At 39.1% G+C, this 21,048-nt stretch overlaps 1 protein-coding gene across 2 annotated transcripts; it reads right to left on the reverse strand.

The window, feature by feature from the left end:
- Positions 1-595: 595 nt before the first annotated feature.
- TWF1 (twinfilin actin binding protein 1) lies at positions 596-19,501 on the reverse strand. Of its 2 annotated transcripts, XM_059472722.1 has the most exons (9): positions 19,341-19,501; positions 16,085-16,162; positions 13,298-13,476; positions 11,994-12,089; positions 10,678-10,786; positions 6,107-6,228; positions 5,759-5,909; positions 5,242-5,363; positions 596-3,716 (listed from the first exon to the last, which is right to left on the reverse strand). In XM_059472722.1, the coding sequence occupies exons 1-9, from the start codon at positions 19,363-19,365 to the stop codon at positions 3,546-3,548; spliced, it is 1,053 nt and encodes a 350-aa protein (XP_059328705.1). In that variant the 5' UTR covers positions 19,366-19,501; the 3' UTR covers positions 596-3,545. The 2 variants fall into 2 exon arrangements, with proteins under 2 accessions (XP_059328705.1, XP_059328706.1); XM_059472723.1 differs by lacking the exon at positions 6,107-6,228 and having other exon boundaries at positions 10,682-10,786.
- Between the last annotated feature and the right edge of the window lie 1,547 nt (positions 19,502-21,048).

Here is a 21,048-nt window from a genome sequence, read left to right on the forward strand (position 1 = left end):
ACAAGGAGAAGGAACTTCCCTTTCCCACCCCAGATTTTCTTTGAGGTCTCCATACAGTAAAGTCAACATCTCTAAACACTAACAGAGGATAAGAGTAGCTGACTTTAGTTCCTTTTGTTCCCTCCAAAAACATTAAATTATCCTAGCATACTTGTTTGTTTTAGTTACTATAATAAGGTAATTCAAGATACTTGGGATGATCTGGTTTCATAGAACTGGAGCTGAGAGAAATCCAGTGTTATAGTATAGTAGTTCATGCTGAGCAAGTAAGAACAGATAGAACTGTTCAATCACCTGTCAACTATTTCAGCATTTTAAAAGTACAGAAGAAATTTTTGAAGGGGCATATTACTGAAAGTACAGAAACCTCAGGAGAACACCCTTGGATTCTGCCATGGAGCCCCTGGTGCAATGACAGAGTAGCTGTTTCTAACATAAGAGATTTTTCTCTAACAGCAAAAGCCAGGAATTCTGTTTCTGCTCACCTCCCTTCTCATGGGACTAGGTGATTGTGGGGTGTAAGAACTGCCTATTACACATTCTGATCTTAGATCTCCATTAAAGAGACTATGAAATGATTCAAACAACACCAAGCTAAAGCATCAATCTTTATTTATAAAGTAAATTACAAAATAGATAAGGTAAATTTAGTTAATTTTAGCATCTGAAGGTGGCTTTCATTGAATACATAAACACACTGATAAACAAATTTTTTCATTTAGAGTGTCAATCTGAGCAACAAAGCAATTTTTACCTTGATTAGTTTAACCACTGATAGGAGTGTTTTAAAAGATCAAGATCTCCCTAAGTTGCAACATAAACATTTATTAAATAATTACCTGTCCTTTTAATTAACTATTTAATAGCTTGTGACTTAACTGCAAGCAGCTGCATTGCTTTTGGGCTTTATGAAGGCCAGCAATTTGAATGGACACTTTCAATTATTTAATGACCAGGGACAGTTAATGGAGCAACTTTGATTAATGCCCACATTTTGCCCTGGTTCTGAACATTCATGAACAGAAGTGGAGGCAACTATGTAGATGTAAACGTGACAGATTGTTCTTTTTGTACAGATACTTCTTATTGCTTTTAGGAGAATAGCTACAAGAGGCCTGGAGAAGCAGCCAGCAGTGCAAGACTTCATATAATTCTCTTTTTGGGAAAAGAGAAGCAGACATGCTCAGGCTATGACTGATTCCTGTCTGGGCTATATTCATCACATAGAATATTTTCACATAGGGAAATTTACAATGTCTGGTTTGGGCTGAACTCTAAAGTAGCTCATCATAAATGCTCTTGCATAACCATTTAACCAGCTCTCATCCTCCTCCAGATTAAGTTTTCCATCTCCTATCCTCATCTACCTAGGGCAGCATTGCACAAAAATCCAAAAACAAAACCAAAAAGCAACAGTGAAAAAAACCCCAAAACAAACATCCAACAAAACCATCACAACATCCACACAACCATATCAGGTCAAACTGTTCATTATTTAAATAAAATATTTAGTCTTAAAAAGCTGAACCTCTTTACCAGCTCAAGAAAGTGTAGAGGTATGAGCACTCTTGCTATGGCTGGCACAAGGGCAGGAATACTAAATTCAAACAACCCTCAAGCAGTAATTTTTCAATGCTACAGTCCTTAAAACCAAAACAATACAAAAATTCCAAAGTGAATTAGGTGTGTTGCAAATATTTGAGTTAACCAAAAATACATTTAATTAGAGAGTACAATGAGCTGCACACACAATAACCATATTTAAAAAACAATGACATTTGCCTGACACATAGTACAGAAGGCAAGAGGCAGGAAAAGAACACAAAAGCAAGCAGGAGATTAGCTGAGGATCAAGAGCTATTGAATTGGACTGATGTAGTGTGTAAAATTAAATGAAAAAAAAAGCTGAAGTGTAAAATTTCTGCTGCATATAAAAACCCCACGGTAATACCCACTATTGCAACCTTCACATTATATAGTGCAATCTCAGATGTCAACAGTAAGCTAGTATAGCCAGACTAGATAATAGATAAAACAAATTTTTTTTCAGGAACTACTTCTGTCAAATCATTATCCCCTACAAACCTTAAATCCATCTTTCACCAGGTAAACACACTATTCAGCTCTATAATGAGTATATCCAGCAGCTATGATAATATCCAATAACCAAAGCTGGCAACTCCCATGTAGCTTTAAAAAAACCAAAACCAACAAAACTCAAAAACCACAAAAGTCACATAAAAGACACTAAAAAGCAAGTCCTCACTGGGAATATAATCTATTCACAAGTATTTGCCTCATCACACAGTTTTAAATATTTAAGGTCATCCAATACTTGACTTCTACATCTAATTCCCCCTTAATGCACTTATTAAAATAATCTAGTTTTCCTTTTCCTGTTAAACACATTACTTACAGTTCAATCAAGTTTAGACTATTCTGGCTGATTTAAGTATTTTGAAGAAGGGAAGAAAAAATCATCAAAATCCTAACTAGGGGCTTGCTGCCAGCAGTTATTCAAGACCTAGTTGGACTTAAATTACAGATGTAAGTTACACTGAAGTTCAAACATATAGAAAAACTAATTTTCAGAATATCCTTAAAGTAAAAATTGCAGTTGATAGTACAAACACAGTAGGACTTCAAGGATAACTCACTGCTTCATTTTTACTGAACTTACACATTTTTAGATCCAACTGCATCGATAATTAATTACTTTAGACATACTGCTCTGAAAGCAGCTCCATAATCTATTGCATATACTAACTCATTGACTTTTAATCTCCTTTTACTTGGTCATTCAGTACCTAGTATGTAACACTTATGAGTGATACAGAAGTCTGGAAAAGCTATTGTGTTTTATGTCAGATTTCATTATAAGATAATTCATTAAATCAGTTATAAATTTGAGATGACCAAGTCTTTGCCTCAGAAAATGTCCATCTATTCCTGAATGCTTATATTAATTGAATGATAACTGATTTTAGTTTATCTTTTCCATTACAAGGAAAAAAAAAAACCCAAACAAAACAACAACAAAATCCAGCAATGCGTCCTGTCAAAATCCAAAGACAACCTTTTATTTTACTATTGTCCTTAAGTGCTACAAGGAAAAAGAAAGTTTTATTTGGGACAACACCAGTCCTTCATCTCTTCTCACATGGAAAGTCTTAGAGGTTTAACAGGCTACACATAAAAATACAGGTGTGACTTACTGACAGAATACATGGGCTTCACAGTCTTATGTCTGCAAAGTTTATGATCACATGTACAGCTATTAAATAATGGCTTCTAAATTAAAATAAAGGGGTACTATCTTAGTTTTTTTTGTCTTCTAGCTTCAAAATAATTATCTCTTCTATATGTCATAAAACATGGTCAACAAATATAATCATGTAACAATATAAAAAGTGTTGAGGTCAGAAAAGAGAAGAGTACAAAGAGCTTTTATTTATCCCTAGCATCTATGAATGGAATGATTTCAGTTCATTACCAAAAGCCAGAATTCCACTTCTTACTTTAATACTTAAATACAAACACAGTTTCTAATCACTTGGTGTTTCAGTCTCTGCTGGACCTCTGATCAGTCTTCGTATTCCTCTCTTCCCTGCAGGACCTTTTGGTTTAGCAAAACTCTGTTTGTAAGCATGTTGTTTTGGATGTACTTCTTCATAAAGAAAGTCAGCAGTTAACTCATCACCATTATCTATTTCAATCTGGCAGAAAAAAAATCATACTCAAAGTCAAAAACATTTAGAAACTTTGCTGAAACTCAATACTATATTAAAACCATATGTGCAATAATGTTCAAAGTCAAGCATGAAAAATTCTCCAACTTGTGCCTAATGCCCTGAGAAATCTTGGATAGTTTTTCTGAAACTCCCCTATACTCTTACCACTATTAAGTGTGACTTAATTAGTTTCCTGAAATGTAAGCACAACTAAACAGTACATATGCTAAGGACTTCTTTTTGTCACAAGCTTTGGCACAGTGTACCTGTTAACGCTAACTAGGAGAACACATTCTATGTTACTTATTTACTCATTTTAAGCATTTAGACATTTTAAGAATCAAAACTGTTCCCTATAACATGTTTTAAACACTAACTAATTACACAATGTGGATGCATATTGTTATCTCTTGAGAAAGAGGGGGAGGAGTTATAAAGAAGCTTATATTATTAGCTGGCTACTGCCACTCAGCAAGTACTCAAGTGTTTAACAAGGAAAAGCTAAAATAATGAACAGAATGGAGTGGAGTGTTTTAGTTTTCAAAATCTAGATATATGAAACCAAACAGAAAGAAAATAGTGTTCTCAAGCCAAAGTCCCCTGTTATAAATTGCAGGAATTTAGGATTCAGAGAAATGCTATGGCCTTGCTCTGCTGAGCATTCAGCACTTCATGCCCTGCCAACCATAACACCTGACAGACTTGCCAGCCCCAGTTTTGCTGCTACAAGGACATGCTTCAGAAATTTCAGTCTGCAGGAATTTTCAGGAGTCACATGGTGCTTTAGTTTTGTTGCAGAAAGGCAATTTCAGAAAAATAATTACATACAAATGCACATAGCAAATATCTAGTTAATTCCTGTCATCTTACTAAAAATGGTTAGTATTAATTCTGCTATTTTAAGGTAAACATAATCTCTACAGAAACTAAGCTTCCACAAAAGTGTTAAAAACATATCCATAGGTAACAAGTGGATCATTTCTGTGGTCTCTACTTGGGAGGTGAGAAGCAACTTTTTGTATTGCAGTAAAATCTTTAGAGTGAAAAGATCAGCGTACTTGCAAATACTTGTTTGCCCCATCAAGGACTCCTAAGATAGCAGTCTTAATTTTCAGAACTGCAGCTTGAAATGATTTTGAAAATCCATACATAACTATGGCTTAAAGAAATTTAGTGTTTAACAACAGCAATATGTCGTGGTCCAAAATACAACACAACTCTGAGTAAGAAATCATGTTAATGCTATAAAGTCCTTCAAAGTACTCTTAAATACTTCCTTGATGCACAAGGATATTTTGTTCAAGATAAAAGTGTAGAAATTATGAAACACAGTAAAACTTCCATGACTTAACTTTGATCCTCAAGCTCCATCAACAATTATTTCCTGTTCAGGACAAACTAAATTACACTTGTCATTGTTTACACAAGGTGGTGACAGAGACAATTATAGATTTTAATTAAGAAGGGAAGACAGGTATGGAGAAAATACCCATACACCCCCTGCACTTACCTTTCTCGCTATCTGCATCCACAACTGTGTTTCTACAATTTCTAACAGTGGACTTTTGCAACTAGAGTAGAGCATTCGTTCCCGTATACTACAGGTATACCCTGGCATAGAGTAGATGAAAACTGCAGGAAAAGAAAACAATGACACAAATCAGACCACAAATACACTCCATCAAAAGTTGTATCATAAAACCATTTATAGCAAAGAGGCAATGGAAATCAACTATGCAATCTGAAAGCAAAATGTGTAGTGCTGTTCTGGAGCGTTCTTGCTTCAGCAAGTGTTTCATTTCAAACAGGGGACAAGAGAATGGCCAGTATCTGTATGTTTTCACATTTATGGGTGCTCATAATCAAAAGGGACAGCTCACATAAGAGCTCTCCTTCACAAGTTCACAGTTTCACAACCAAATGACTGAAATTTATGATCATGCTGACACATCCTTCTCTCTGACTCAAAATTCCTAAGGAATTTGAAACAAGCCAGTAAAGTCTCATATTGAGAAATTTTCTCATACTTATGGATTCCAAATAGTCTCCTTCATGTGTGTGCTTATACAGGAAAAAGTGGTAACGTGCAGCATCCTTTGGAACTCTTTTTGGCAAGTCCTTAAGTTCAGTATCAAATGTGTTGGCCAAAATAATAATTTCATTCTTCATATCAATTTGCTGTAAACAAAGCAAACATGAATATAGTTAATACATAAAAAAAAAAACAGAGAACATGACATGATGGAATAAAGTTTGGATTAATCTAATTCAAAATAGTAATTTGTCAGCATACTACATCAACACACATTATTTAATAGGTGGGTAATCTATTTTATACTCATTATTAAAAAATAGTTGACGTATTTTATACTTGCCAGTTGTACATAATTGAGTTTCTTATTTTTCAGTTTCTCCAGAGCCTGAATAGCATCTTTAGCAATGGGGAATGCTACTCCTTGCAGTGTTTGATGCTTGGTATCTACACCAACATCTGCCTGTACCTGGAACACAAGTCAGCTGAGTTGTTAAAAGAAACCTCTGCAGGCATTTATTTGGTTTCATACAATGACTGACTATGCAATTCATATGGTTACACACAGAGTTAGCAGTAGCTATTACAAGAATAAACCACCCCAAGAAATCATCCCCATACACAAAAGATTTGCATTTTTTAATTTACAAGTCATGTTTGTTTGCTAGCCTGCAAAATTTCTTATCTCTGAAATATGCTCTGTTCTGCTTAGGAGAGCAACAAAGTCATCAGAGGGAAAACTGGTTCAAGTGTCAGTGAAGAAATTCTAAGTTAAAATCTGTTACAAAGACAACAATAATCCAGGAAAAAAAATCTTGATTTTCACATGTTGTGTTATATTTTAAACTGAAAATATTCCCTATAAACTTTGTTATAGCTTAAAAAATTTTAGATCAAAACAAAGACATGATTTCTAGGGAGTCAAAATTTTTGAAGGAAGAGAGAAATTATGAGACAAACTGATATTCTAGAAGGATAAGTAAAGCTTCTACTCTCCCTCCTGCTTCAACATACTCCTGCAAACAGCATCTACCAAAACGAAAGCAAACAAAATAAACAAACAAAATCCTATTTTTTTATTTCTAGACAGTCTACCACAAAGTAAAAAAAAAAAAATCCAGGACAAGCTAGACAGTTATTCATAATCAAGTTATATTAGTGTCAAATTATTGGAGAGAACAGTTATTTTAAAGCTGATGTTCAAGAATTTATGTTTATCTAAGTATTCATTCAGTTTCTCTTAAAATGAGCTCTGGCCTCCAGTCTTCTTCAGTCTTAGTTTATTGTCTAACTACTGCTTTTTTAATATATTTACTTACTTTTAAAGTTTCACAATTACATTTAACATTGGTTATGAAGCTGCAAAAGTCAAAAAAGTGTACCAAATGGAAAGTGTGGACCTTTCCTGCCCTAGATCTATCAACTAGAAGATGTGCAGCTTTATTAAAAAGAGATGCTAATAAAATATGAAACAAACTGATAAAAAATTAAAAACAAACACTTGTGGCAAAACATACTTGTACTTCACATTTTCAAGAAAAGCTTGTCAGCAACAAGGAAAGAGGAAAAGAAAGCAGGTGGGGAGCTTACTTTGCACAAGGATTGGTAAATTTATGAACAAGGTAAGAGAAAAAATGTTTTGCAAAATCTAAATCTGCATAAAAGCCTGACTGACAAATGTAAAATAGGCATCACAAAAATAACAAACCATCATAAAATATCATAGTCTAGAATCTAGATTAGAATACACGTAGAAAATAAGTATTCCAAACTTAAAAACAAGCTGTGAAGTGTGGAGATAGACAAGGGAAGAGAGTAACCCAGTGTAACTCCAGATCTAGGAAAATGAACAAAGCACCTAAGTCACTTAAGAATATTTAAATTCACACTGCTAAGATTTAGTTAATAATGGCTGCTGAGTGCTGGATAAAATGGCAGATGAAATTTCCTGTGAATAAATGTAAATGTATCCAGGAGGAAAAAACCCTCTTCTTCTACTTGTATGGTGACTGAGTTGAGCTGGCTACTACCATTCAGGAGCAAGACCTTGCATGTCATTCTGACTAAATCTGAAAATAACCCCAAGGCAAAAAAAAAAATCTGAACACTCCCCATCCACAATGAGATGTTACAAATTGTTAGGAAAAAGAGTAGAGAACAGAACACGTTATTACGCACTGGAGATATCAGTAACATGCCTGCATCTTGAATACCACATGCAGATCTGGCTTCCCCATCCCTCCATCTCATAAATTACATAGCAGAACTGGAAAAACTGCAGAGAAAAGCAAAAGGATCAGAAGTACGGAGTGCTTTGTTTAGGAGGAAGAACTACCCAGATTAGACTTGTCAGCCTGGAAGACATAACTGATAAGGAATACAACAGAGTCCATGGATAGAGAATCATGGCACAATTGTGGCTGGAAGGGTCCTCCAAAGGTGATCCAGTCCAACCCCCCCCCCCAGAGAAAGCAGCAACATCTTCAAACAGATCAGGTAGCTCAGAGCCCCATCCAACCCGACCTTGAATGTTTCTAGGGATAGGGCATCTACCACCTCTCTAAGCAAACTCTTCCAGTACCTCATCACACACCATAAAACAAATTCTTGCTCATAGCTAATCTAACCTACCCTGTTTTAGTTTAAAGCCATTCTCCCTTGTTCTATTGCAACAGGCCCCACTAAAAAATCCGTCCCCTTATTTTTTACAAGTCTCCTTTAAGTACTGAAAGGCCCCTAAGATTTCCCTGAAGCCTTCTCTGCTCCAGTCTGAACAAGCCCAACTCTCTCAGCCCTTTCTCACAGGGAGTATGTTCCAGCCCTATGATCGTTTTCGTGGCCCCCTCCTGGACCCACTCTAACAGGTCCATGTCCTTCCTGTGCTGAGTACCCCAGAACTGACTGCAGAGTTCCAGGGGGATCTCACCAAAGCAGAGCAGAGGGAGAGGATCACCTCTCTTTACACGCTGGCCACACTGCTTTTGATGCAGCCCAGGACATGGCTGGCACTCTGGGATACAGAGGGCTTTATCTAAGGGGAGGGGGAAACTGAGGATTGACTGAATTACTCTTTTTTGCCTTCACCATACTATCTGTAGGGGTATCAGAATAAACCAGAGATTCTACAGAGCAGTCAATGGCTCTTTACAAAGTATTTTGTCAAGCTGTGGAATATGCTGTCACAGGACCTGTGGCCAACAAAACCTTTATGTGGATTTATAGAAATGACAAGACTACATGGATGATGGATGAAAATCCCATTAAGAAGAACAATATAGTAAGATGTCATCTGTTGCACAGGAAGCCCCCTACCTGCAAAGGTTGAAGCAACAGAAGAGAATTTAAGGTAATTATGGCCTTCTTGCCCTGCTCCTACATCCTTCCCAGATTTCTGTTGTTCCCTCAAGGACTTGACAACAGTCTAGGTGATCCTTTGATCTGGCCCAGTAAAATATTTCTTAGGGTAATTATGAAAGAATATACATATGGAAAACTTTTTAAAATCAGAAAGCTTTTCGTTTTCTAAGTCTAACTACAGGCTTTGTAATGGTGCAAACAATGAAGAGAAAAATGATGTAAGTTAATGTATTGTGAGATGTTTCAAACAAAGCAAAAATGGCAGCAATATATAATTTATGTGTCCCTGAAAAGCAAAGGTATTGCTGCTGAAATTTCAGAACACATGAAGACTTGGTTTGTATGAATCACCTTCTAAACACATTGTACATACACTAATACTAGAAGCGATTGCCAATCCCAATCCAGAAGTTTTACATTCATTACTGTTTTATTTTTTTAAAGCTGATCAAGTAAAATGCAGTATTTAATGATTTCTGCATTGAATTGTTGAAATCAGACAAGAAAACTAACAAAAGACACCACTGGGGAAAAAAAGTGAATAAAATTGCAGCAAAAGCACAATAGAGTGAAAACAAAAGATACACAACTGTATTTAACACAATGGTACCCAGCTGCAGAAATAAATCATACTTCAAACACATGTACCACAGCTCGAACATACAAGTCTAAAGAACAAATAAGTTCAGCACATGACCTATTTTAATATACATCTGACATAAACAGTGTTGAAATGAAGGAAAAATGTGATAAAAAGAGTCTTCTGAAACTTTCAGTCACTAGCGATTTGGCAATCATCAATTCTTCTGCTTAAAGGCTCTCTCTCAGGATAGAGATTTTTCTAAAAAGTGTTTTAGCATAAGCAAATCAGTCTTTTAAAGTGATCAGCTATTTGTTTTATTTTTATTGGAATCCTCTTCCCTTCTTCTCAGTCTTAAAGACATATGCACTGGTACCAGAAACTATGCACCTTTCCTCTAAGTATAAGGCTGGTGAAATTCTCCTGGCAATCACTCACTGCAATAATTGCTATTCTGTGTTTTCTCTACAATTTCTGTCACCATGGGAAATGCAGGCAATCACATGTGGACAATGACTGAGGTTGGAAGACATCACCTTGTCCAACAAGACTGTTCAATCAGGGCCACCTAGAGCCAGCTACCCAGTTGTCTGTCCAAACATCTTTTGAATATCTCCAGGATGGAGACCCCATAACCTCCCTGGGCAACCAGTGCCAGTGCCCAGTCACCCTTCACAAAGAAGGACATCCAGTGATACTAAAAGCTCAAGTTGCAACAATTAGGCTCTGCATTTGCCGGGCCTCTGATTCAGACACTAGGCCTTTCAACCACCGTGAGAGATCTCATGCCACTTCAATGCCTGCCACCATCCCCCTGTAGTTTCAACCCATTCAAAAGTATATTTATATGCTTATCCACTCACACTTTCTGAAACTTTCCATTTTCTGTTCTGCCTTTTTTTGCCCTAGAAAGACATTTCCCTACAATACATTTGGAATTCTGCACCATTTCCCACACATTCTTGAAGACATTTTAGGTACCTCGTTAATCTTAATTTGCCGAAGTTCCTCTTCTGCTGCAGTCAAAGGTGCAGGGGAGGATTGTGATATCAAATATTTTTTATATCCATTCAGTGAAACATCATCCTGAAAGCATAATATCAATATTTATTAGGGTTTTTTTAGAATTTTAGAAACTTTTCTTCAATAATTTTCTATGGAGCATTCCAAAAATCAGTTGCCTTCCATACAATTATGTTCATTTTATTTCAATATTCCGATATTCCATTATGTCTTATTTCAGAAGCCCAGAGGTACCCAGTTTTATACCTATGAATTAGCAGGTGGGATCACAGTAGGGTTCCACCACAGTAACAGTGCCTGTTGCAACCAAACCATTCTTAGGTTTAACAAAATAAAGACAAAGTAACCCACTGGACGCTGATGATCAAGACCCTGAGTAAGATCAGCAAATTGAACACCTTGAAGAAGCTGTGATTTTCACACAGATGAACATTAAAGACCACAACAATTAAGAAGTTTATAAAGACACTGAAACCAACATTTTAGAGATATATAAGCTGTAACATAATGAGCCTGGGAAAAGTGAGTTATATCAATGTCATCTTCCATGTGCCCCAGGCCCATTCTGAAATAACAGTAAGACAGAACTAACGCTCTCTCCTCAAAACTGAGATGGAAGCTCAGACTTGTAGGGCTAGACACAAATTCCATATATTACATAGACTGCTAATGGTTTGCTGCAAGAGGCAGTGAAAGACTGGTTGATTGAACAGACAAGAAAAAAATAACAGGATCCCTACCAGTAAACCCCCTTAGCACATCAGTTATCTACTCCCCTAGAATACAGCCTCTCCATATGTTTGTTAGAATAATGAAGCCTCCATGACAGGTTAATGATAAATATAACAAATTATTTACTCAGTGAGCAACAGAATTATTAGCCTCATGTTCACCACAACAGCCCATTTCTCTTTCACAGCTTTTTTCCCTACTACAATATCCTCTATTCTTCCTCAAACCTCCAACTCCTTCCATTCCATTAAAGAACTCATGCTCATGCAAAGAGATGAGAGCTATGCCTATTATTCTTAGGTTATTTAGTTTCCATAACGATTTGAAGCAAGGACTTTAAGCCTGACAATGAACTATATCTATTAACTTGTTCGAGGGAGCTTAAACACACTCTAACACTGGAATAACACACATAGCTTTTAACTCTTTTTTTCTTTAATCCAAAAAGACCATAAGCAACCCACATTCATACCAATAACATCAGCTACAATATTAATTATTTAAAGTCAGTGTCCTGACCTTGAAAAGAAAAACATACCTGTACAGTTCCAAATACTTCATCCTTAATGTGGCCACCTCCAAACTCTTTCTTAAGCGTTGCCCGGGTTGCTGCATACAACATTTTCTGACGAACCTAGCATATAATAGTATGAACATAGAACAGTAGCTTTTTGGTTTGGTTCTTTTTTTAAAATTTTGATGTACACAGAGAATCCAACATGTTGGTGTACCAAGTCCATCAACAAACAATACTTTCTTGAACAAGTATTTCAAGTCTTGAAATTGCACTATTAAACTAGAAGAGCTCTGAATCATGATACTTGCTCATATTATTAAACTCACAAGGTCATGATACTATGTACTATTATCAAAGTAACTTCAAAACTGAATTGCAGCCTTAGGAGTATGAGCTTTTCTTTAAATAGGAAAAAAAATCAACATAATTGTTACTAATTTTAAATGGGAAAAACCACAATTGTTTGAACCTGTTGTCACCTTGTCTGTTTACTAATGGATGCAACAGAACTAACTCATTATTACTTTTGATTTGATAGTGACTTCAGATAGTTATGGTTCAACTAGAGTGGAAAAATTATTTTTGCTCCCTATTAACTTGCTATCTCACATAGTCACTTACTTCTCTCTCAGCAGTTCCACCTTCCCACTTTATTTCACCATCATGTTATCCTCTCCACAATACTTCATTCACCTTTTCCACATAATCCTCTCTATGCACATCAACTTTTGATGTCTTATGATTTCCTAACTGCTAGTGAAAGCAGTAGGAATACTTGAAAAGCTTTGCTTTCTGCCTTCCCTTATCCCACATTCCCAGAACTGGTATCCTAGTTTCTCCTAGAAATCCTTAATTCTGACCTCGATCCTCTCCCATGCTCTCAAAGCACTAGAAGGAGTGTATTCTGTGGCACACCACATAGCCACGAGTGCCAGCTGGGCAGCCAGCAAGCCAAACAGAATAAACAGCTTGAGCTCACACTGTAATTCTTCTCTATATGAGCATCCATTAAGACTTCTGTCCTATATCTTTCCATAAATTTTCTGAAATCCTGACAGTAAGACCAACAAACAGGGCAAAAAAACTGTATCGTGTCCACCAGTCAGGCTAAAAATACATAGGATCAGCTGTACTCCATCCAGACCTACTGATTTGCTCTTTAATTATCTTAAAAAAGCATCTTCCTAGCTGTTTTCTTCTTGGAATGTAGGAAGAGGTTGGGGAATGCTTCATTCCTCAAATCCTTTTCCTCCATATCTCAGATTCAGATCAAATGGTACTGTTGAAAAATCATTACCGTGAAGCCTCTGACGAATGTTACTTACAGGAGAGTGATCAGGTGACCATGCAATGAAGATCCATTCATATCCTTGAGCATTCTGTGAATCTAATCTGTATAATATGTAACATGGTTGCTTGTCTTCAAGAAGGGGAAGGATAAAGGAATCATAATCCTTTTCCCATGATCCAACTGGCTGTCTAGAGGATCCCACAACAAGCTGCTCTAAAACCAATAACCAAAGCTACAGGTTAGCAACTATACAGTTAATAGCATCCCTCAAAATTAATAATTACAATAAGAAGTTAATTGGACACTTAATTGTTCATAATTATGCCCAGAAGAATGGAAGACAAGAACAGTCAGTGTAAAAGTAGGTGAATTCCTACAAAAGCTGTGTATGTTCAAACCCTAACTTACTTTAACCAAAATTCTGATAGTAGAGAAGTAACAAGCTGGCTGTCATCAGGTTCTTTGATCTGAAGCAATACTACTGATTTTAGTTTTTTTAGCATAACATACACAGAAGGGAAATAAAAACTGTTTATTTTTAAATAAACAAAAATAAAATAAATTTTAAAAGTTTATTTTTAAATTTGGAATACTTAGGTATAAATAAGACAAGAGTAAACTTTCCAATTTTAGAATTATAATTATATCGCTCTTGGTATAACGTATTCCTGTTTGTACTCATTGTAAGGACTCAATAACCCAGTTATACAGTGAAAAGAGTTTGGAATGAATATGCTTGCACTAATCACTAACTTGTCTATGTAAGTAGATAAACCTCTTTCTAAAATAGCTTCACAGCTATGGTCTCTTTAAATGACTGAAGTTGTTTATTATGTATAATTGGTTTAAGTCTGTATAGAATACTTCAATGGTATTTAATTATGTGAACAGCTGTAGCAACAAGATTTTTCTCTTATTTATACATCACACCTCTGTTTCCAAAGGAAATATTAGCATACTGTCTTACAAAACATTTAACAGCTTCCCAAGAAATACTAGCCCACACAAGTGGAATAGAAATAGCTTGTTTAAATGGGGTCCTGCAGCAGTTGGAAGACCATCATAGTAGCTAGTATACAAATCACCTTTTGGGAGCCTAGGTCTTACAAAACTTCATACAAAAGTACAACAGCACACAAATGCCTCTACAGCAAAACTTTGAGCAAAACATTCCACCACAGTAACTCACAGAACATGAACAGCTCAGGGCAAGGGTGTCTGGCCCTTATTTGAATTAGACACAAAGTACCTGAACTACCTGAAGCTGGACAGTTAAACCAAGGGAATTCAGAATGTACTTGCCAATTCTGAACTCTAAGTGGATTTATACCCACTTGGATTTAAGATACAGACAGAGAAACTTCATGCCCAGCAGCAAATCTCTTCTCTTATTAACTCAGATTAGCAAAACACGATTTGAATTTTATCTGTTGGCTATTATCTGTTCCTTAAAGCTCCTGAAGACAGATGAGGAACTGCTCTTCTTCCAGTATACCGGGAGTTTTACAGGTTTCTTTTTGAACTGCAGAAAATACTATCAAACACTGGATTCTGCTTCTTATGGAGATGAAATGCACATACCTATACCTATATGTTTATATCTATATATATATATTTTTATACACATGAGTACATACACACAAAAATAGGAAATGAAAAAATAGGGAAAGTATTAAATTTGTATCTTATTTCTAGGCTTCACTTCATATTGTAAAGTAGCATATACACAAAAGCATATTGTTTTGCCTTGGTTAATGGGAAAAAAAAACCCCAAAACAATGGTTTGTCAGCATTTACTTTGTGCTACTCACACTATCACAAAGTCCTGCCCGTAATCTTACTACTCCCACAGCCTCAAAGAAACCTATCTTAAAATATCAGAAGACTTCCTAAGAAAAGAAAACACAAGGAAGGTAACAGTAGGTTATTTACCTACCAATTAAAGTGTATCTGTATTTGTGTATGTATGTACATGTAACTTTCTCCAGCTAACAGATTTTTACTGTACTGTAAATGAATGAAGTCTAAAACAAATGCCTTCAAAGTGGACAACGGACATGCTTGAAAAGATGGACTAAACCAGGAAATATCTTATACAACCAACATTTCTATTAAAGAAAATAAAAGTAATTATATAGTCTGTCTTTCAATGTTTGCAGTCTACACCCCTTGCCTAGAAGTTAAAAAATCAAACTCCAGTTCTGATCGAAACTGTGTAATTTTCTATTTATACATACATGTTGAGATTTAAGAAACAGCTTTAACCTTGAAAATTTAAATAAAGTCACAGATTTATAAAGACATTTTCTATGTAGTCAGATTACCACTTAAACATCTGCTTTAGCAAGACTTTCTACATGCAGCACTTTTATCTGCCTATACCAGGCTATATCAGTATAAAATTTACAGTTCTACATTTAAGGTGACTGGTTGTTGTGTAAGAATAGCTCTCTGTCTAGTGAAAGTAAACAGTGCCCAAATGCTACAGAGGTGTGGAAATTTTAATTTCCTCTACTCTTTCTTTAGTAAGCAATAAGAATAAGCTTATTTATACTATCCATAGACAATACAGGGCAGTTCTCAGTAAAATATAAAATTACATTTGGGAGAAAAATTCAAACGCAAAAATACAACAGTATTGTAGTAAAAAAGTTTAGGATCACGAAAATTTAAATTTTACCTTCTGTATATGAAAAACCTTAGTAACATTAAGTTTGGCAGAGTTCTGATTTTTAAACAATTGTACGTGTAAGTCATTAAAAGAACTAGGAAAATATCTAAAAGAATCAGAAAAAAAAAAAAAGAATAAAATTTGACTAACCATTGTCAATGACTATTTTTAAAAGCCTGTATTGTCCATTTCTGGCTCCAACAAAGATGTCTTTAACACTTCCACTAGCTGAAAAGAGAAAATAAAAGTAATCAAATTAACACATTTCACTTCCCTAGGACAAAGAATATTCATGAGGGTAAGAACAATACTGGAAAAAATGTACAATTGGCCCTTTGCTGCAAAGTTGGACAGCAAAACAAACCCAGGAGTGATGCTGCTCCTATGCTGCACACTGTTCCAACCATCAGCATACCACACAAAGATGAAAGGCAACATTACAAAACAGCCCTGCTTTCTAGCATACCAAATGATCTTCAACATTGTGAAAACTACAGGTGACATCATATCATCAATCTCATGTTTCAGAGTTAACACAGCAACACAATAAAAATATGACGCATCTCAAATTACAACAGCTTCACCAAGTCTGCAGGCTTAGCACAAACTTTCAGACAGAAACTTTACGCCTGCCAGGAAAATGTTAGAGCTTGTCTGGCTGAAGTGATGGTCCTTCCTGAGAGCACCTCTCTGCAGAGTACCAGTGGAAGCTGCCACTCATTGCTCACCTTTCATACCACCTAATCTCTTTCTATAGTTGACAACGTTGTTCAAGCCCCAACCCACCGTAGCATGATAGCTTTACAGTGAATTTACAAAGTAACTAAAATATTTTTTCATGTTTGTAAATCACATTGACACTATACCACCATCATGACAGACTCAATTCCATAAGCACACCAAAGAACTGCCTTTGACTCGCATGAAGACTATTCTTAACTGCCCTGCTAAATAATCCAACTGCAAATCAGTTTAAGTATACCAGAGTTGTAAGGATTTACTGAAAAACATTTACTGCAAGCTGGTCCTTTAAATAATCCCACAGGACAGAGCACAGCACCAGCAAAACAAACATCACACCAGGAAACAAATAAATGGATTATTTATAGTCAGGTTGAGGCCAAGTGAACAGATGGGATCCAGCAACATTACTGCCCATACTCAAAACATTTTACATTTATGTTCATCCAAGTGGTGCCAGCCCCATCCTGAGAGTCCAAAATGGCATGTTAAAAGAACGTGTTAAACAAACAATTGCAGTGGGTTTCCAGTTCAAGCCCAGTTTCATCCCAGCTGACTTCCCCAGTGCAGACCCCCACAGTAATTTCCTGCCAGCTTTTCAAGTCATCTCTGCTGGTCCTCACCATTCCATTCGGCAACCAAACATTGTGCCATTTTCTAGACTTTCTGTTGCCCCAAAACATTCTTTGTCCTCTTCTTGTCTATTACCCTTTTGTTCCTTATTCTCTCATTACAACATTGCACACGAAAACAAGAACAAAATACAGCAGCCTCTACACCAATTCCAGAATTGTGACATTTTCCTGAAAAATATTTTGAGGCACTTGTGAAACCAGCTCACTATCAAGTGACCTATGGGTTTTGCTCATCATGAAGGCTGTTAAATTCCTAACAGTGATATTATTTTCTTCTTAAACTTTCTGCATAGCAGAGGGCAACAGAATCAAAATCTGGGTTTATTTCACAACTATTTTGCAAGGAACATTATATTAAAACTATTTAGAAGACTGTAAACCCATTCAATTGTATTTCCCTTCAGTTTCCGCACTCTGTAACTTCCTACAGTATTTATCTGCACTGGCCTGTTTAAAACGTCCAGTCCTTTTAGCAGCTGCCTGGTACATATCACTGTGCCCATGACTTCATTTCTGTTTCCAGAAAAAAGCAGCCCATGCTGCCAAATCTTGTAATTGTTTATGAGTGACAGTAGCCTGTTTGTAGCTAAAGCCAGCAATGGCACAAGTAGAGCTATTCCTCTTCCAAATGGCAGAGGCTGATGCTTTGCTGCAAACAGGACTCCTGATTAGTGCCTGCTGAGGCAGGTTCCCGAAGGAAAGCTGCCGAGCTCTCTCTCTTCAGCTCTCCTCAGAGGACAAATGATTCTCAAACACGAAGCAGAGCTGCAGAAGAGGATTAGCCACTCTTTTGCTTACAATAAGCAACAGAGTATTATTCTGCTCCTCCCCGCCTGCATCGCCTGGAGAACAAGGGATTACGATTCACTAACAGGTTTCCCCAGACTGGGAAAAAAAAAACCAAAACCATTCCAGGTGCACCTCTAGCCTGAGAACGGCTGAAGAACTTAAAACAAGAAGCTGCAAAAAGACCAAAGATTGGCATGCAAAGGAAGGAAAAGAAGAGCGGGAAAAGGGTGCAAACCACACGCAGCCAATGGACAAAAAAGGGCATAGAAGAGCAGCTAAGGGCTGCCGTGGCTGGGACAAAAGTCACCTTCAACAATAAATACCGGAGAGCAGGCAAAGTACATGGTGCTAGTCACCGAACACGCAGATTGCAGAAATCCAGACAGTAAAACCCGACCCCTCCGTAATCCTGCTATATAATCCCTGCTTAGCAATTCTGTGATTCAGAGGAGCCCGCTAATACTGCGAAACAATACGCTGTCTCCTTCTAATTGCTCCTCGCACCGTCCAAGGCCTGGAAACACGGAAAAAAAGGTTCCCACATACTTTCCCCCTTTGTGGCCTCCAGTGATGAGCTTTATAGTGGACTCTCGTACGCCAGGGCTCCTGCTCCTCCCCAGGGCTCTCGCTCCACGGGAGCCAGCAGCGGCCCCCGGCATATCCCGCGCTGTCCAACCCATCCCAAACTCGGTGCGGCGACCCCGAGCCGGCGACAGCCCCCGGCCGGACGCTGACTCCGCTGCCGCAGGGAAACCTGCACTGGGGGAACTACCTGAGCCCAGGCGGGCCGTGCTGCCATTCACGGGGCTCTGCAGCGAACACTTTTCTCGGGCGGGCTCCCTGCCTCTCCGGGGCGGACGGGCGCGCTTCGCCGGGCCGATAAACCCTGCACGCTCCGCCTGACTGGGAACGGAGCTATGGGTTCGAGCCCGAGGAGCGTGGCCGCAGGGGACGAAACCAGCAGCAGTTCCCCCGTTCGCTCGCCCCCTCGCCAGCCCGCGGCGCAAAGGACGGGCTCCTCCGGCAGCAAACAAAGAGCGCAGCAGTGGGAAAAATCCCGCCGGGAACGGCCCGCTAAGCGCCCGCCGCGGCCGCCTGCCCCCGCGCCGCGCCCCGACCCGCGGAGAAAGGCGCTGCGCCCGCCTCCCGCCCGGCTAGCTGGGCCACGCCGGAGACGGGGCCGGCTGTCATGAGGAGCAGCGGGCACCGCGGAGCGGAGGCGCGGAGAGCCCCGCGGGTACCTTGGATGCCGGTCTGGTGGGACATGTCGCACCGCGCCCGGGCACCGCCACCGCCGCCGCCGCCTCCCCGCCCGCCCGGCACGGCCCGGCCGCGCGCACGTGACGCACCGCCGCCACTCAGCGGCCGTGAGGGAGCGCGGCGCCTTCCGGGCCCCGCCGGCCGCGCCGGGCCGGGCCGGGAGCTGGGGGCTGAGGGCAGCGGCCGCCCCTGCCCGGGCACCGCCCTGCCCCGGCACGCCCTGCCCCGCGCCCGCTCCCCCTGCGCCTCCTCTCGGCGCTTCAGAGCGGGGACCGGGCGCAGCTTTTCACTCTCCCGTGCTCTTTGCTCTCCCTCTCCTCTCCTTTCCGCCGCCCCCTTCACTTGCTGTCCCGGAGCCGGCAGCGCGACCCGCCGCGGGCATCGCGGGCGCAAAGCCTGCGGTCAGTCATGCCCGGCAGGAAGGGCCGTGTACCCCGCGGCACGGGCTGCTCGTTAACCGAAGTAATCGAAATAAAACTGAGATGAATTTAGTTGGTCTGTAGAAGCCCGTGGTGGAGACCTGCCCCTCTCTCGCTTGGGGCAGCACAGAAGGATCCATCAGGTATGACAGCAGGCTGCATGCATATAGTGTAAATTTTGGATTAAACAGTCCCTGACAAAGAGCGCACAAGTCAGGGAACAGAGCCCACAGCCAGGGCTCACTCCGTTCCAGCCCTTGCCCCTGACAAGGCAGTCTTTGTTAATTTTGCAGTATTTGGTACGTGGTGGCACTGTATCAACAGACACAATGAAGATTTCTTCTCTCTTAGTGCGGATCTGATGGTTGAGCCACTTGTCTGCTTCAGAGGGCAAGGATCTATGCTTAGGAGGATGCATCTGCTTCTCAGGGCCCTATGCAGAGCCAAAGGCTCCTTTATGCCTTTTCAAACTGTGCTGATACAGTTCCCCTCAGCTTTTTCTTTCAAAGTTTACAGTGAAGAAGAGTCCTGCACCATGAATTTAAGCAAGCTCTGAAGGTCTGAAGAGCTTTGCTAGCTCTTTTCCAGGCTTATCTGTCTATGGGTTGAGAAGCATCCTCCTCTTAACAACAAAAAGATGGGAACTATAGCTTCTTTGAAAATTGCTTCATTGTCGTTTTGTTAAAACCTCCCTGGTGGGTCCCCCTGATGGGGAGACCCCTAAAAAGTTCTGTGCCAGGAATGAGAGATGGATGGGACTCTTGGTTTTTCTGTCTTCAGGTTGCTGTTTATTTTTCTCTTATCAGAAGTTCAGCATGATGTCTGCGTCTCAGACTCAGTGTACAAAGAGAAGGCACCAAAGTCACAAGACACACAGATTCAAGGTCCTTTACAGCTATTTTGTCCAATTAACTATCAGAACATACTTTATTTTTACCTTTCTACCAATAACTAATCATTTTTCTCTCCATGCAATATCTGCATTACGGTTCTTTCTAACCAATCTCCCTGTGCTCCCAATGCTGCAGAAGATGGAGCAGATGAAGAACAAGAAGGAGATCAGACAACACCAAAAATCATCCATCTTGTCTCCTATCCACTTTCGTACAAAACTTTAAATTTTTCACCCTGTGATAAACTATGCTACTATCTATTTCACACACTCGAAGATTCCAATTCATCCCAAAGTCTTAGAAGCTTTCTCCATGGACAAAGGTTAAAAGCAGTGCTCCCCTGGGGGTCAGGACTTCTCAGGGCAGGCAGAGAAATA

The sequence above is a fragment of the Ammospiza nelsoni genome, chromosome 5 (genome assembly GCF_027579445.1).
Source record: "Ammospiza nelsoni isolate bAmmNel1 chromosome 5, bAmmNel1.pri, whole genome shotgun sequence".
In the NCBI taxonomy this organism is placed as follows: domain Eukaryota; kingdom Metazoa; phylum Chordata; class Aves; order Passeriformes; family Passerellidae; genus Ammospiza; species Ammospiza nelsoni.